The 18258-nt window shown below is 43.0% G+C and overlaps 1 protein-coding gene across 4 annotated transcripts; it reads left to right on the top strand.

Annotated features, from left to right (window-relative positions):
• The first annotated feature begins 2 nt into the window (after positions 1-2).
• LOC138950387 (uncharacterized) lies at positions 3-18258 on the top strand. 4 transcript variants are annotated; one of them, XM_070322123.1, is made up of 11 exons: positions 3-128; positions 253-330; positions 745-942; positions 4837-4914; positions 7045-7164; positions 7551-7695; positions 9105-9158; positions 10639-10734; positions 13145-13270; positions 16533-16569; positions 18038-18258. In XM_070322123.1, exons 3-11 carry the CDS (start codon positions 786-788, stop codon positions 18164-18166), a joined length of 942 nt encoding a protein of 313 aa, XP_070178224.1. In that variant the 5' UTR covers positions 3-128; positions 253-330; positions 745-785; the 3' UTR covers positions 18167-18258. The 4 variants fall into 4 exon arrangements, with proteins under 4 accessions (XP_070178224.1, XP_070178226.1, XP_070178225.1 ...); XM_070322125.1 differs by having other exon boundaries at positions 253-343; XM_070322124.1 differs by having other exon boundaries at positions 21-95.

Here is an 18258-nt window from a genome sequence, read left to right as displayed (position 1 = left end):
AGAAGCTCGTCTCGCGAGATGAAGTGCACGCGAGATTTCGGTGCGTTTTGAAAGTGAAACGTGGATTGTCGTCTGCTACGCCACTGCGAAAGAAAGTGAGAGAGTATTCGCACGAATATCTCCTACAGGTCAATAACTTATGCTTACTGTGTAGTTTTATAAGTTTATCAATGTTTGAGTTCACACACTGTGTGCTTGGAACGTTGTTGTGCGTTTGGTGACAGCTTGGCTGTATTGATTTTGTGTGTGCAGACTCATCGTCAAATGAGATAGCTGATAGGACATTGGAGAGTTGGACATCGACACTAAGGATTAGAGGGACGAAGCCAGGTGCTGAAACGCGGTTTGTGAGAAAGTTGCATGTCGAGTGTCGGTTATTTGGCAGAAAATGAGATCTTACAAACTGGCTTTATGGCTGCGGAAAGGAATAGCTAGCTGTACCTGTTAGTGTTAAAGGCCGGTTAATTTGCATCTTGCATTTTAGACAATGACAGTCTGATTCTTTATCAGTTTATGCAAAAGAGAAAGACAGACAGACAGAGTGCGATGGACGAAGAGAGAGAGAGAAGATGTGGTGCATGATGATGATGATGGGAATGTATTTTATAAGGAGAAAGGGGGCCGGGGTGTCGTTATATATATTTACCAGGAGGCAACAACATCAACATGTATTTTTTATGGCTTAATTCGGTAAAGCAGAGCCTTGTTTGTATAATTCATGACATTTTTTCTTTCCACATGCAGATTGTGATATTAACCACTTGGCAGTAACAATTAACATCAAGATGCATTTTCGCTGGCTCCAATACGGTGGTGCCCTGTTCATCTTCACTCTTCACTGTTTCGTCGTTCCGATCGCTGCCTCATTGAAAGTGATTGACACGCCTGGCTGGATCAAGTTCATCCAGTCCAACGAAGAGTACAGCGCCCTGGTGCTTTTGTGTACGTCAACACTTTTCTCACACTGGTAGGGCATAGGGAAACAGTATTGTGGTGATCGAACCCAACCTACTCTATTTTATCCTGCCGACTTTTTTTTCCAGCTGTCGAATTTAGGCATAGGGCATAGGGGACAAGTATTATAGCGATGGAACCCAACCTACTGTGTTTTATGCTGCCGACTTTTTTTTCCAGCTGTCATTGTCAAAAAAAGTTTTTATTTAAACAAACATAGGCCCCTACAAGGCAAATTGGCAATATAGGTTTAGTCTTAGTAGATTTGATAATAAAAGAAATATAAATATACGGTAACAGCTAGTATGAGGGAGCATTCAAACTTTTTTTGCAATTTTATGACACCATTCCTCAGCACCGAGATCCATGATGCTTGAGCGTGATAGGTTCATTTCTGTTCCAGGGATTATTCTTCTTCTTCTTCTTCTTCTGCGTTTGTGGGCTGAAACTCCCATGTACACTCGTGTTTTTTGCATGAGTGGAATTTTACGTGTATGACCGTATTTTACCCCGCCATTTAGGCAGCCATACGCCGTTTTTGGAGGAAGCATGCTGGGTATTTTCGTGTTTCTATAACCCACCGAACTCTGACATGGATTACTGGATCTTTTTCGTGCGCACTTGGTCTTGTGCTTGCGTGTACACACGGGGGGTGTTCGGACACCGATGAGAGTCTGCACACAAAGTTGACTCTGAGAAATAAATCTCTCGCCAAACATGGGAACAAACTCACGCTGACAGCGGCCAACTGGATACAAATCCAGCGCGCTACCGACTGAGCTACATCCCCGCCTTTTTTTTTTTCCTCTTTTTTTTTCACAGGACAGTGGAGCTCCCATGTTAAGCCCCCCCCCCCCCCCCCCCCCCCATTTTTCACTTCCTCATCTAATGACCTTGCATTTTGAGATTGTCTGTTCATAAGCTCTGTATAAATGTACCTCCATTTTTAGACTCCCCCCTGTGTTTAAGACCTGATTTTCTCAGATTGATGTAAGGCCACAAAAAAATAGTCTGTTTACAGTAACATAGGCCACAAAAAAATCTGTTTACGGTAACATAGGCAAAAAAAATAGGGTCGGTAAGTCGGGATTTTTTTTTCTCCCCAAAAAACATATTTTTAAGTTATTTTGCAAAAAAACAGACTTTTTATTTTTTATATTTTTAAAATTTTTTTATTTATTTTTTTTCCCAAATGCCAAAAAAAAGGTCTAGGGTCGCGCGAAAAAATAGGGTAGGTCAGGATACCGTAAACAGACTTTTTTTGTGTGCCTAAGGTGGGTTCCAATGTAGACAGTAGACCAGCTAGCTTCAGATCGTATCATTGCAGGTGTGATGTGAACACACCGTGTGTAAAACTGCCAGATCTGGAAGGGAAATGTCTACCTGAGATGGTGTGGGTCTCCCCACCTGTTTCACCTCAAGCTATCGACAGCTGTCACTCGATACTTTCTTCCCCATAAACACTGGATGGTATTGTGAACATGTTGACTGACAGTAACTTGTCTGGGAAATTGAAGCTAGCTTGATCACAGTGAAACGTGTGAAAGCAATAAATGATTGTGTTTATTGTAAGTTAAACAGTAAAGAATCCACTGATACAGGGGTACCCCGCTTTAAGACCCCACGATTTTAAGATTCCCTCCCTTTTGAGACCCCGTTTTTTCGGATTTTCTGTTCAAATCCTCTGTAAATTTACCCTCATTTTAAGACTCCATACCGGCACCGTTGGCCTAGTGGTAAGGCGTCCGACCCGTGATCGGGAGGTCGTGGGTTCGAACCCCGGCCGGGTCATACCTAAGACTTTAAAATTGGCAATCTAGTGGCTGCTCCGCCTGGCGTCTGGCATTATGGGGTTAGTGCTAGGACTGGTTGGTCCGGTGTCAGAATAATGTGACTGGGTGAGACATGAAGCCTGTGCTGCGACTTCTGTCTTGTGTGTGGCGCACGTTATATGTCAAAGCAGCACCGCCCTGATATGGCCCTTCGTGGTCGGCTGGGCGTTAAGCAAACAAACAAACAAACAAACACCCTCATTTGAAGACCCCCGCTCGATGTGATACGCCCTTTTCTTCTGAAAATAAAGTTACAGAGGTTATGAACGGAAGATCTGAAAAATTAAGGTCTTAATTAAAAGGGAGGGAGACTTTAATGTGGGCTCTTAATAGGGGGTTCCACTGTCGGAGGTGTCCTCTCAGTCAGAGGGGCCTCACATCACAGGTACCCCTGTATACTGAAGAGCGCAAGACATTAACAAATTACAGCTTTATGGGCTTAACTCGAGCCTTTTTGTTGAGTCCTGTAAACATTGACAGTGTGAACTTAGTTATAAGGTGCATTGAATGTACAGAGAAGGGATTCTTGTTGGTAGATTGTGTACTTCTTTCAGTTATATTTCTTAGCTTTTGTATAAATATGTATACTTATTGTTTGATGATTTTAAACTGTGGTACAGTGGAATCCCCCCCCCCCCCCCCCCCCCCCCCCCCCTTAAATGACCCCTGATTGAAGACCCTTCCCTCCCCCAACCCCTCTGTTTAAGAGCTTAATCACGCTTTTTCATTTTCTTTCTGTTCAAATCAAAACCTGTGCATTTACCTCCATTTTGAATCAAGGCTACCTCCTTTTTGAGTCACTTGAGAAAATGTGACTCTATGTAATCGGTCAGTGTTAGTCTGTCCGGCCGTCCAGCCGGCCGGCCGGCCGTCCGTAGACACCACCTTAACGTTGGACTTTTCTCGGAAACTATCAAAGCGATCGGGCTCATATTTTGTTTAGTCGTGACCTCCAATGACCTCTACACTTTAACGATGGTTTCGTTGACCTTTGACCTTTTTCAAGGTCACAGGTCAGCGTCAAAGGAAAAATTAGACATTTTATATCTTTGACATGATGTGATTGAAAGTTTGTAGGATTATTCTTTACATCAAAGTATTTACATCTGTAGCCTTTTACGAACGTTATCAGAAAAACAAGGGAGATAACTAGCCTTTTCTGTTCGGCAACACACAACTTAACGTTGGGCTTTTCTCGGAAACTATAAAAGTGACCGGGCTCAAATTTTATGTGAACGTGACTCATTGTGTTGTGAATAGCAATTTCTTCCTGTCCATCTGATGCCTCATATAATATTCAGAACTGCGAAAGTGACTCGATCGAGCGTTTGCTCTTCTTGTTAAGACCTGATTTTCTCAGATTTTGAGGGTGTCAAAAGGGGGGTTCCTCTGTGTTGTGTCCGGTTAAGATTGGTGTTTTATTGTGACACTTCTGCATTAATTAGCATACCGTTAGTGTTGTGATAAAGTGCTAGATAACGTTTCATTAGCATTTTGATAAAGTGCTAGATAATGTTTCATTAGCATTTTGATAAAGTGCTAGATAACGTTTCATTAGCATTTTGATAAAGTGCTAGATAACGTTTCATTAGCATTTTGATAAAGTGCTAGATAACGTTTCATTAGCATTTTGATAAAGTGCTAGATAACGTTTCATTCTGGTGATCACACTGCTGACATCAAGGTGATGCATGCAGTCTCTATGTATGAGTAAGGAGAAGAGGGGGGGGGGGGGGCAGAGAGGTTGAAGGCTGGAGAATTTTGGTAGAGGAGGGGGTAGGATATATTGAAAGATAGAAGATTTAGGACGCTGAAAAAGAGTTGTGCAAGCATGTGTATGTGTGTGCGAGCCTGCATGTGTGTGCGCGCGCGCGCGTGTGTGCAGCATATTCCATATTCACTATTTTTTTATGTTGCTGGTTAATGTGTTTATGTGAGCAAAAGCCAGAGAAAGTGTGTGTGTGCACATGTGTGTTAACAAGTAAAAATCAACAACAGTAGTTGACACTGCCTAATTAAAGATGAAAGAGGATTATAACTGCATGTGCAGATGATGAGAGCAGCCCGGTGTCACTACAGGCAGAACAAATCATTGAGGACATGGAGAGTCAAGGAGAGATCGCACAGCGTGAGTGGTTCATTTCCTTCTCTTTCTCTCTATCTCTATCTCTTTCTCTCTCTCTCTCTTTCTCTCTCTCTCTTTCTCTCTTTCTCTCTCTCTCTCTCTCTCTCTCTCTCTCTCTCTTTCTCTCTCTCTCTCTCTTAAATTTAAATTAAATGAAGGCGTGCTCCTTCACAAAATACTTTCCGGCCGTGCACCACGAACTTTCGTTGCAAACTTTAAAGTCAAACCAAACCGAAAGTTTAACGTCCCAATTCCAAGGATAGATCTCTTCAAATCAACCTTAGCCTATTCTGGTAGCGTCCTGTGGAATTCTCTCCCGGAATTTGTGAGAGTCCCAATGAGTCTCAATACTTTCAAAAAACACCTTTCACTGTATTTAATGTTAAATTACGAAAAATCACAGTGATGGAAGACTTCGTTTGGTTATATTTTCATTTGTCCAAAGCATCAGTGTTCATTATATCCACACAAAAACACTCAAATTAATAACACATTTACTCATGCATGTGTATTCAGCATTGTTTTCACTACGTTACATATACGACGCTTTATATTTGTGTATAATATGTAATGTGTAAATATTCATATGTTGTTGTTTTTCTCTACCTTTTTTTTCTTCGTTAATATCCGTGTAAATATGTGATTAGATTAGTCCCCTTTCTGGGCGAGGGCTGGTTGAAAAAAAGCTTGTTGTATTGCTTATGCCACAACCCTCGAAAAATAAAATTTGATTTGATTTGATCTCTTTCGATCTCTCGATCTCTCGATCTCTCGATCTCTCGATCTCTCTCTCTCTCTCTCTCTCTCTCTCTCTCTCTCTCTCTCTCTCTCTCTCTCTCTCTCTCTCTCTCTCTCTCTCTCTCTCTCTCTCTCTCTCTCTCTCAAAAGCAAATCTTTGTGTGTTCCTGTCTGCCAGTATTACTATTAGTGTCATTGTGTGTGAAGAGTGTTTGTGGTGTAACATTTGCTCACTTGGACTGGGTGTGTGTGTGCGTGCGTGCGTGTGTGTGTGTGTGTGCGTGCGTCCGTGTGTGCGTGCATGCGTGTGTGAGCGCGCATGCGTGCGTTCGTGTGTGAGTGTGTGTGTGTGTGTGTGCCTGCATGTGTGTGTGTACCTGCGTGTGTGTTTGTGTGCATGTGTTAAAAAAAAGGAGGGTTCCCTTTACACATGTATGTAGTTGGATAGCTGTTGACCTGGTGTCTTGTGTTTCAGTGATACCAGATAGCTGTTCACCTGGTGTCTTGTGTTTCAGTGATACCAGATAGCTGTTCACCTGGTGTCTTGTGTTTCAGTGATACCAGATAGCTGTTCACCTGGTGTCTTGTGTTTCAGTGATACCAGATAGCTGTTCACCTGGTGTCTTGTGTTTCAGTGATACCAGATAGCTGTTCACCTGGTGTCTTGTGTTTCAGTGATACCAGATAGCTGTTGACCTGGTGTCTTGTGTTTCAGTGATACCAGATAGCTGTTCACCTGGTGTCTTGTGTTTCAGTGATACCAGATAGCTGTTCACCTGTTGTCTTGTGTTTCAGTGATACCAGATAGCTGTTCACCTGTTGTCTTGTGTTTCAGTGATACCAGATAGCTGTTGACCTGGTGTCTTGTGTTTCAGTGATACCAGATAGCTGTTCACCTGGTGTCTTGTGTTTCAGTGATACCAGATAGCTGTTCACCTGTTGTCTTGTGTTTCAGTGATACCAGATAGCTGTTCACCTGTTGTCTTTGTTTCCAGTGATACCAGATAGCTGTTTACTTGTTGTCTTGTGTTTCAGTGATACCAGATAGCTGTTGACCTGGTGTCTTGTGTTTCAGTGATACCAGATAGCTGTTGACCTGTTGTCTTGTGTTTCAGTGATACCAGATAGCTGTTCACCTGGTGTCTTGTGTTTCAGTGATACCAGATAGCTGTTCACCTGGTGTCTTGTGTTTCAGTGATACCAGATAGCTGTTCACCTGGTGTCTTGTGTTTCAGTGATACCAGATAGCTGTTCACCTGGTGTCTTGTGTTTCAGTGATACCAGATAGCTGTTCACCTGGTGTCTTGTGTTTCAGTGATACCAAATAGCTGTTCACCTGGTGTCTTGTGTTTCAGTGATACCAAATAGCTGTTCACCTGGTGTCTTGTGTTTCAGTGATACCAGATCTTCAGCTGATGAAACAAAAGAGGGGTGAAATCCTCTCAACGACCTTTGACATCCAGACGTTTCCAGCACTTGTCTTGATCAGAGATGGTCGCACTGCTATCTATACAGGTGGGAGAGGGGGTACGGAGACAGAAGAAAGAGAGGGGGAGAAGAGAGACAGAGAGAGAGAGGGGGGGGGGGGGGGGGGGGTTGGAGGGAGGGAGATATGTGGGCGGGTCACAGAGGAGAGAGGGAGGGAGGCAGAGAGAAAAAAAGGGGAAAGGGAGAGAGGAGAGAGAGTGTTTTTGCTTGTACATTGTACATGTATGAGTGTTTCTGTGTATGCATATGATTGTGTGAGTGTGTGTTCTTGCTTGTGTGTTCTTGCTTGTGTGTAGTATATGTGTGAGGTTGTTTATGTGTGGTAATTAAGTCCAGGGGGGCAACAATCTCATAAAGAAACATGGCTTTTTTAGTTTTACTTTCTTTATAAGCATCTACTTTTGGCTTTGCAGATAAAATGGAAAGCTATGATTCTATCTACTTCTGGCTGGAGAAGGCTGGGCCTAAGGCCATGACGAAAGTTTTGACGGACGACACTTTGGAACACCTGACGCAGGCATCTACCGGTTCCACCACAGGCCACTGGGCGGTGCTCTTGTAAGCTACACAGTTTGCTCTTACTCTACAGTTTGGTCTGTCAGTGCAGACTCTCCCCCCTGGCCTTCAACACCATCATTGAGGCCTGGCTCAGTGGAGACAGCTCAAAAATACCCCCTGTTCAAAATCCACTTCCTTCCTGTCTCAGTATCATTATCTTCCCCCCCCCCCCTCCCCTCTCTCTCTCTCTCTCTCTCTCTCTCTCTCTCTCTCTCTCTCTCTCTCTCTCTCTCTCTCTCTCTCTCTCTCTCTCTCTCTCTCTCTCTCTCTCAAAAGCAAATCTAGAAGGGCGCTGTGGCGGGGTGGTAAGACTTCGGCCTCTTAATCGGAAGGTCGAGGGTTCGAATCCCGGTCGCGGCCGCCTGGTGGGTTAAGTGTGGAGATTTTTCTGATCTCCCAGGTCAACTTATGTGTAGACCTGCTAGTGGCTTATCCCCCTTCGTGTGTACACGCAAGCACAAGACCAAGTGCGCACGGAAAAGATCCTGTAATCCATGTCAGAGTTCGGTGGGTTATAGAAACACAAAAATATCCAGCATGCTTCCTCCGAAAGCGGCGTATGGCTGCCTTAATGGCGGGGTAAAAACGGCCATACACGTAAAATTCCACTCGTGCAAAAAACACAAGTGTACGTGGGAGTTTCAGCCCACGAACGCAGAAGAAGAAGAAAAAGCAAATGTTTGTGTGTTCCTGTCTGCCTGTATTACTATTAGTGTCATTGTGTGTGCAGAGTTTTTGTGGTGTAACATTTGTTTATGATTGCTCACTTGGACTGTGTGTGTGTGTGCGTGCGTGAGTGTGTGAGTGTGCCTGCGTGTATGTTTGCCGCCTGTTACTTTCGTTTTGACGCTTTTCTTTCTCCTAGGTAGGGTCGGGTGACCAGAAACATACAACTTTTTGGGGGGGGGGCCTAATTACGCAAGCTTCCACTGGTGGGATCGGAAGCAAAATGTAGCATGTACTTGCAGTAATGTGCTGATCACCATGAAAGCAGGAATACTGGTTCAGCAAGGTGTCTGCATTTCTGAGCGTGAGGTCATGCTTTGCTTTACTCTGGCAGTTTGGTTGTGTTTCATTTCAGACTTTTCATTCCTCTTTCAGCTTTTATTTGTGATTGCATTTTGAGTTTTTCGCAGTCTTGTCCCTGTCAAATTGATATTGTTGAACTACCTAAGACCAGAGCTTATTAATTAGTTTTTTTGTCAGCGTTTCCTACTTGCTGTGTGTGTATGCTAGTGTGTGTACGTGCATGTGTGTATGCATTCACGTGTGTGCGTGCGTGAGTTGGTGAGGGTATGTGTTCAGTTCTCATTCAGTTATTTGTTTCCAAGTTTGTTAGTTTTTTTGGTGAAACTTTTTTTCATAGTCAGGTGTATGTGTGTATAATTTGTTACACAATGTGTTTTCAGTTACAAGCCGTCATGCAACGACCACTTTGCTGTACTGGAAAGCTTGGGAGTCAAGTAAGTCAACTCGATCAATGTATGACACAACATTTTCTTGGTCTGATAATGCAATAATCATTATATGTTTGACTTTTGCCTGATATACATGTTACATGAGGCCCAAAAGGTTGGGCTGCATGTCAGAAAAATAAACCTTTCTGCAAAACTTCGGATTGGTATCTACAATTAGAGTTGGTTGGATTGGTGACTGTGGTAAGCAGGGATCGCGCTAGCTTTTTAAAAAACGCGTAAGTCATACGCAACGAAACGAAAAAAACGCGTCACGGACCAATATTTTTGCGTACTACGAAAACACGTACAGATACAAACAAAACACGCACGAAAGACTTAAAGACACTCCTTACCTAAATACGGCGAGTTTTCCTGTCGAACTCCGCGCACGCCTGTCGAATAACACCCCTGCTGTCTCCAACCTTCGGGCCTTGCGAGTTTGTTTCCCGCTCTAATACGACTAGACACACTTTCCGCCTTTTGGAAGCGCGAGATGGGAGAGCAGCTAATGTCTGTTTCATTATCCGACAAGACATTATCTGGTAATACCCTCGTTACGTTCGTTTGCGATACTTCGATGCAAAAAGAAACGGACTTTAGTTTTGACGCGCAGATTTCATGTGTGTCGTCACTTCTCGAGCCCTATAGTCAGTTTCAGGATCGGGTGATTATTAAGTCAGAGCAAAAGCGCTGCGTGAAGACAAGAAAAAGTTACAATATTTTTGCGTATGGCTTACGCGGCGCGGCGAAAAAAACGCGTCAAATACGCAAAAATCGTGCGTAAACGCGATCCCTGGTAAGATGAACAAAGTTAAAAAACAAAGGATTACTGTACTCACCAATACAAAGACGACACAAGACGATTACGAATTTTCGCTTCTGGAAGCTTCATCAGGAAAAGAACACAAAAGACAACAAAAAGCAGACGCAACACGGAACGAACAAGGTTTGAAAGAAAATGGAGGGGAAACACGCAAAAAGGGGAAGGAACTCTAGTGTAAACAGTTGTGTGTGTGCATTACACCACATGTTAGTAGTTTGCAGATGAATAATGTTAAGGAAATTTCTCAGATAAATAATATGTGGAGAATTTGCAGATAAATAATGTTTTGGCAATTTGCAGATAAATAACGTTTTGGCAATTCGCAGATAAATAAATGTTTTGGCAATTTGCAGATAAATAACGTTTTGGTAATTTGCAGATAAATAAATGTTTTGGCAATTTGCAGATAAATAATGTTTTGGCAATTTGCAGATAAATAACGTTTTGGCAATTCGCAGATAAATAAATGTTTTGGCAATTTGCAGATAATTCATGTTATGGGATGTTTAGGGAATTTACAGATGAAGAAATTACTGATTCATTATTTTCAGTAGCCTATGCATATATTATGATTTTTTTGTCGTCTCTTTTTTCTTTTATTAAACATTGAATAATTTCTTATTTGAACGTCTGAACAGTGTTGGTTCTTGCTTGTTGTTTCAGCGAGAAGCTGTGGATGAGTGTAGCCATTGTTGACCTTGACACCAACCCCAAACTGCAGAAGCGTTTCAAGGTCACTGACTGCCCGGAACTTATCTAGTAAGTTCTGATGTTGTTCATATTTCAACTTTTGAAGTGATGTTCAAATTAACATGGAAACAGGCATATGAGTTAAAAACAGAATCAAAATGTGTGTCTTCTAACATTAGTGTTTTGATGGATGTCTTTCTCGAGACTTGCCTTGAAAGATTGCACGTTTGTTTGTTTGTTTGTTTGTTTGTTCGTTCATGGGCTGAAACTCCCACGGCTTTTACGTGTATGCCTGTTTTTACCCCGCCATTTAGGCAGCCATACGCCGCTTTCGGAGGAAGCATGCTGGGTATTTTCGTGTTTCTATAACCCACCGAACTCTGACATGAATTACAGGATCTTTTTCGTGCGCACTTGGTCTTGTGCTTGCGTGTACACACGGGGGTGTTCGGACACCGAGGAGAGTCTGCACACAAAGTTGACTCTGAGAAATAAATCTCTCGCCGAACGTGGGGACAAACTCACGCTGACAGCGGCCAACTGGATACAAATCCAGCGTGCTACCGACTTAGCTACATCCCCGCCCTGGTTGCACGTTAAAGTCCAGTATTACAAACAAAACAACAGTGACATTTAACTGGACAAAATATATTAAATGTGACCCTTCACCACGAAATGAGTCGCATGTCACCTCGCGCGGTTCTGCGCTAGGCTTAATATAAGTCCGGGGAGTGTCTGGTAACAGTGTGAGGGTCACCTTAGTCACAGGCTTATAACTCAAACAGTTTTTGCTCTTTTCTAAAGCGGTTTTCACCACTGGATAGAGCATAAAAAACTCTTTAGGAAAATGTAAAAATATGAAAATCATGCAAAGGTGACATGCGACTCATTTCGTCACAAATGAAAGATACAAGGGGGTCCTCACAGGACATTTTCCTTTCAGGGACATGAGTTGATGATTCGCTGAGATTACATGAAACATGATTGATCTAGCTCATGGTGACAGTAGGCTAGACCCACTTTGTGTTGTTGTTGTTGTAAATACAGTGTAAATACTGGTTGAATGTTAATGCATTGGTTTCCTAAGCAGAGTTAGGCTGGCAGACGATTGTCAGTTACAGTGCATGAGCCTCTACATAAATTATGTTGATTTAAAAACAGCTTTAACAGAGGCTCGGTAATCAAGAGAATCTTGAGCAAATGAGGCAGAGCACTGTTCATCTTGAACACACGGCCAGTACCGTATAACTGGCCTTGACACGGAACGATTCAAGGGGGGCAATCTCAGTCATCTGAAAGAGGGAAATCCAAACGCAATCCGCCTTGTTCGATTTTATGGGCTTGGACGATAGAGAAAAATAAGAAAAGCAAAAGCTGGAGTCCAGTCTGGACGAAACTGCTATCAAGAACGCAGAATTGATTTTTTTCTGAGTTTTTTTTAGCCGTAAGCGCCATGTTTATCGGAGCAGGAAACTCTTCCAGAGTGAGGCCCCTTTGTTGGTTTCACTGCGGCCGCCAGCAGTTATGAGAAATTCGAAATGAGAAATGGCGCTTACGGCTAAAAAAAAAACCTCAGAAAAAATCAATTCTGCGTTTTTGATAGCAGTTTCGTCCAGACTGGACTCTAGCTTTTGCTTTTCTTATTTTTCTGTTTGTGCATTATTTACAAAAAACGCATATTGAGTAAAGCGCTTACTTCCCTTCGTTTATTAGATCTTAGTCATCAAGGGTTTGCTCTTTTTTGCATGTCGTCAGTGACCTTCGAAGACCTCGTATTTTCAAAGTCATAGTTCTGAGATAATGAGTGTTTTAAAAATCAAATTCCTCTTCACCAGATCAAAACGTGTAGATACGAGGTTTTCACTTTTTTGTTTTGAACTTTTTTGTTTTGAATTTAAGGAACAATTACGAGGATTTTCAACAGACTCGCAAGGATTCAAACAGACAATACGAGGTTTTCCCGCTAATGTTGCTAATGTCTCAACACCCAACGGCAATACGAGGTTTTTAAAATCAGGGGAAAAAGACCTTTGCAAAATAGATAGAGTTACAAGCTTTTCACAGATGATAGGAAAAAAATCAAGGGACGGAACCATGCAAAAATCCGAAAATCAGGAAAATGTAAGTTACGAGGTCTTCGAAGGCCACTGACGATGTTTTGTTGTTACAATAATAAATGAAATCCAGTGGTTAACGTACATTTAAAAACAACAACATTTGTTTGTTACTTAACCCTTACACTGGTGCAATTCTGTAACACATGTTACATAGCCACTGGTGAATTAACAGAGAGAAAAATAAAGAAAAACGGTCATATAGGTTTTCGCATCCATGGGAGGTAATCGGAACCGACCAAACAGACTGAGCCAGTAGCGCGACATATGTCGTGACAACCAGGTGACAGTATACGTAACGTAGCGCGACATATGTCGCGACAACCAGCCTAAGGGTTAATTGTTGTGTGGGTGCTCTCTTTCAGTTTCCGTGAAGGCAAAATGTATCGCTATGAGACAAAGAAGTGGGACATACCGTCCCTCACGACCTTCGTCAAATCCTGGTACAGAAACGTCAAGGGGTCACCGGTCCCTGTGCAGCCCACCGCCTTGTGAGTAACTATTGCATGACCGCTCGCAACACTGACTGTTAGTCTGAAACTATACAATAGACCAGCAGAGACAGACAATTCACAGATCGACACAGACAGACAATTCACAGATCGACATGGACAGACAATTCACAGATCGACACAGACAGACAATTCACAGATCGACAAAGACAGACAATTCACAGATCGACACAGACAGACAATTCACAGATCGACACAGACAGACAATTCACAGATCAACACAGACAATTCACAGATCGACACAGACAGACAATTCACAGATCAACACAGACAGACAATTCACAGATCAACACAGACACACAATTCACAGATCGACAAAGACAGACAATTCACAGATCGACACAGACAGACAATTCACAGATCGACACAGACAGACAATTCACAGATCGACACAGACAGACAATTCACAGATCGACACAGACAGACAATTCACAGATCGACACAGACAGACAATTCACAGATCGACACAGACAGACAATTCACAGATTGACACAGACAGACAAAAACATATAGTGGTTCCAAGTACCAGGACAGCCCACCGCACTGTGAGTCATTGTTGCTCGACTGCTCACATCACTGACTGCCAGACTAAAAGTAACAATAGACGGACAGACACAGATAGACAGGCGGACACCCAGACAGAATAAATACAGACAGACAGACACAGATAGACAGGCGGACACCCAGACAGAATAAATACAGACAGACAGACACAGATAGACAGGCGGACACCCAGACAGAATAAAAACAGACAGACAGACACAGATAGACAGGCGGACACCCAGACAGAATAAATACAGACAGACAGACACAGATAGACAGGCGGACACCCAGACAGAATAAAAACAGACAGACAGACACAGATAGACAGGCGGACACCCAGACAGAATAAAAACAGACAGACAGACACAGATAGACAGGCGGACACCCAGACAGAATAAATACAGACAGACAGACACAGATAGACAGGCGGACACCCAGACAGAATAAAAACAGACAGACAGACACAGATAGACAGGCGGACACCCAGACAGAATAAAAACAGACAGACAGACACAGATAGACAGGCGGACACCCAGACAGAATAAATACAGACAGACAGACACAGATAGACAGGCGGACACCCAGACAGAATAAAAACAGACAGACAGACACAGATAGACAGGCGGACACCCAGACAGAATAAATACAGACAGACAGACACAGATAGACAGGCGGACACCCAGACAGAATAAATACAGACAGACAGACACAGATAGACAGGCGGACACCCAGACAGAATAAATACAGACAGACAGACACAGATAGACAGGCGGACACCCAGACAGAATGAATACAGACAGACAGACACAGATAGACAGGCGGACACCCAGACAGAATAAATACAGACAGACAGACAGAGATAGACAGGCGGACACCCAGACAGAATAAATACAGACAGACAGACACAGATAGACAGGCGGACACCCAGACAGAATAAATACAGACAGACAGACAGAGATAGACAGGCGGACACCCAGACAGAATAAATACAGACAGACAGACAGAGATAGACAGGCGGACACCCAGACAGAATAAATACAGACAGACAGACAGAGATAGACAGGCGGACACCCAGACAGAATAAATACAGACAGACAGACACAGATAGACAGGCGGACACCCAGACAGAATAAATACAGACAGACAGACACAGATAGACAGGCGGACACCCAGACAGAATAAATACAGACAGACAGACACAGATAGACAGGCGGACACCCAGACAGAATAAATACAGACAGACAGACACAGATAGACAGGCGGACACCCAGACAGAATAAATACAGACAGACAGACACAGATAGACAGGCGGACACCCAGACAGAATAAATACAGACAGACAGAAACGTTACACGTCAAAAGGTCCCTTGTACCTATACAGCCTACCGCCTTGTGAGTCATTGTTGCTTGAATCCCACAACACTGACTGTTATACTTACACTGACGACAGACAGACAGACAGACAAGAGAACAGACAGACAAACACAGAGACAGACGTCACAATACAATAATAATGGACATTTGCTATAGCGCTTAATCATATATTATATGCTCAATGCGCTTTACAATTTTTTATGCCGTGTGAGATGGAATTTTTTACACAATATATCACGCATTCACATCGGCCAGCAAACCTCAAGCCTATTAGGCCGTGCATTCACATTTCACGGCCTTTATTCCAAGTCACACGAGTAGTCACTAGTCCCTGCAGAGATCACCGTGTCGTGCATGATCATTGTTGCTTAAATGTATACAACTTTGACTGTAAGACTGAAAAAAGATAGATGAATACAGAAAAGACGCAGGCAGACAAAGTGTCACAGACACACGAATGTATACAACTTTGACTGTAAGACTGAAAAAAGATAGATGAATACAGAAAAGACGCAGGCAGACAAAGTGTCACAGACACACGAATGTATACAACTTTGACTGTAAGACTGAAAAAAGATAGATGAATACAGAATAGACGCAGGCAGACAAAGTGTCACAGACACACGAATGTATACAACTTTGACTGTAAGACTGAAAAAAGATAGATGAATACAGAAAAGACGCAGGCAGACAAAGTGTCACAGACACACACAAGGAAGGAAACGAGTGCATCCATACAGCATGCACGTCCACACAAAGACATTGACTCACTACTGCATCACACACAAAGACATTGACTCACTACTGCATCTCACACAAAGACATTGACTCACTACTGCATCACACACAAAGACATTGACTCACTACTGCATCACACACAAAGACATTGACTCACTACTGCATCACACACAAAGACATTGACTCACTACTGCATCACACACAAAGACATTGACTCACTACTGCATCACACACAAAGACATTGACTCACTACTGCATCACACACAAAGACATTGACTCACTACTGCATCACACACAAAGACATTGACTCACTACTGCATCACACACAAAGACATTGACTCACTACTGCATCACACACAAAGACATTGACTCACTACTGCATCACACACAAAGACATTGACTCACTACTGCATCACACACAAAGACATTGACTCACTACTGCATCACACAGATAGACACAAACAGACCAACAAGCTTGCAGAAGAAAGCACACACCCACAGCTTAACCATGCATGCTGCACTGAAGCACACACACACAGAATCTAGTAAAGGCAAGATTGATCTTGTGATGTTTTGTCTTTTTCAGTGATGCTCTGACAGAAGGCATCGCCAAGTATCTGAAGGTAGGTGTGAGAATGAAGTGTCTATGGTTGTAACAGCTGTATGCTTTGTTTTTTTGTTTGTTCGTTCATGGGCTGAAACTCCCACGGCTTTTACGTGTATGACCGTTTTTACCCCGCCATTTAGGCAGCCATACGCCGCTTTCGGAGGAAGCATGCTGGGTATTTTCGTGTTTCTATAACCCACCGAACTCTGACATGGATTACAGGATCTTTTTCGTGCGCACTTGGTCTTGTACTTGCGTGTACACACGGGGGTGTTCGGACACCGAGGAGAGTCTGCACACAAAGTTGACTCTGAGAAATAAATCTCTCGCCGAACGTGGGGACGAACTGACGCTGACAGCGGCCAACTGGATACAAATCCAGCGCGCTACCGACTGAGCTACATCCCCGCCCTGCTGTATGCTTTTATATTTGCAGAGACATAAAGCTGTGTTTTTTTTTCATTCTGACGCAATGATGGTGCGGCAGGGATGCGAAGGTAACTGTAACAACGAGGCCTATCATTGTGCGGTGGCAATATGACGCATGGCGATAAGGCAGCGAGATTTTCATCATTCCATGGAATGAAAAAATTGGTACTACACAGCATTTACATCAAAAGTAGACACACTTTTAACGCTGCTACAGTGGAACCCCTCTTTTAAGGCCTTCAAATATGTGAGAAAATCAGGTCTGAAAAAGGATGTGGTAAGACATCGGCCTCTTGCACAGTTTTGTATGGTTGATGTTATTTGGTGTTGCTGTCTGATGTTGAAGTCGTGTACCAAAAAGAATTAAAAACGTGTAAAAAAATAAAAAAATAAAATAAAAAATAAAAAGATGTCGGCCTCTTAATCGGAAGGTCGAGGGTTCGAATCCCGGCCGCAGCTGCCTGGTGGGTTAAGTGTGGAGATTTTTCCGATCTCCCAGGTCAACTTATGTGCAGACCTGCAAGTGCATTATCCCCCTTTGTGTGTACACGCAAGCACAAGCCCAAATGCGCACGGAAAAGATCCTGTAATCCATGTCAGAGTTCGGTCGGCCTCTTTTTTTTCTCTCTTCGCAGTGCCGGAAACCGAATCACGTGAATTGATTGTCTGCGTTCATTGGCTGACTATCAAAGTGTTTTCAAATTTTAGAGCATGCTCTAAAACCCTAAACACGATGCGAAAACACGAAACACATTTTTGGGGATGTCACATGGGAAACACGCTGTTCTGTGTTTGTTTTGAAAGAAAACACTGTTTTGTGTTGTGCGTCTGACATGTCGACATCGCCTTTGATTTACAGGAGTTATGAAAAAACAAGGTCTTGAAAGGGGGAAGTCTTAAATTGAGCCGTCTTAAATTGAGCCGTCTTAAATTGAGCCGTCTTAAATTGAGCAGTCTTAAATTGAGCAGTCTTAAATTGAGCAGTCTTAAAGGGGGGTTCCAGGGTATTCGTGAATAAACGTGCGTCTTTGAACTCCGTGTTTTTCTCTTTTCAGGATCAGCTTGAGGGTGAGAATCGGACCATGACCTTGGTTGTGATTGCTGGATTCGCCGTGACCCTCGTCCTGACCTCCATCTTCTGCTGTCTGACGGGCGGCAGCGACTCCAAGCAAAAAAAGGAGTGATACGATTGGCTGAATTTTATTTGTGTAGCCTGAATCTGATTGGGTGATTGATTCGGTGAGAGTTTGCTGCAGAATAAATGCTTGAAGTGTCA

This window comes from Littorina saxatilis, linkage group LG16 (genome assembly GCF_037325665.1).
Source record: "Littorina saxatilis isolate snail1 linkage group LG16, US_GU_Lsax_2.0, whole genome shotgun sequence".
Lineage (NCBI taxonomy): Eukaryota > Metazoa > Mollusca > Gastropoda > Littorinimorpha > Littorinidae > Littorina > Littorina saxatilis.
This window is presented reverse-complemented; position numbering and strand designations above follow the sequence as displayed.

Bases quoted from the DNA above. Each gene is read 5' to 3' on its own strand.
- LOC138950387 (XM_070322123.1), top strand. From the start codon at position 786: ATGCATTTTCGCTGGCTCCAATACGGTGGTGCCCTGTTCATCTTCACT. The intron at 7,165-7,550 runs GTGGGAGAGGGG...TTGGCTTTGCAG, and splicing joins TCGCACTGCTATCTATACAG to ATAAAATGGAAAGCTATGAT. The intron at 9,159-10,638 runs GTAAGTCAACTC...TTGTTGTTTCAG, and splicing joins CTGGAAAGCTTGGGAGTCAA to CGAGAAGCTGTGGATGAGTG.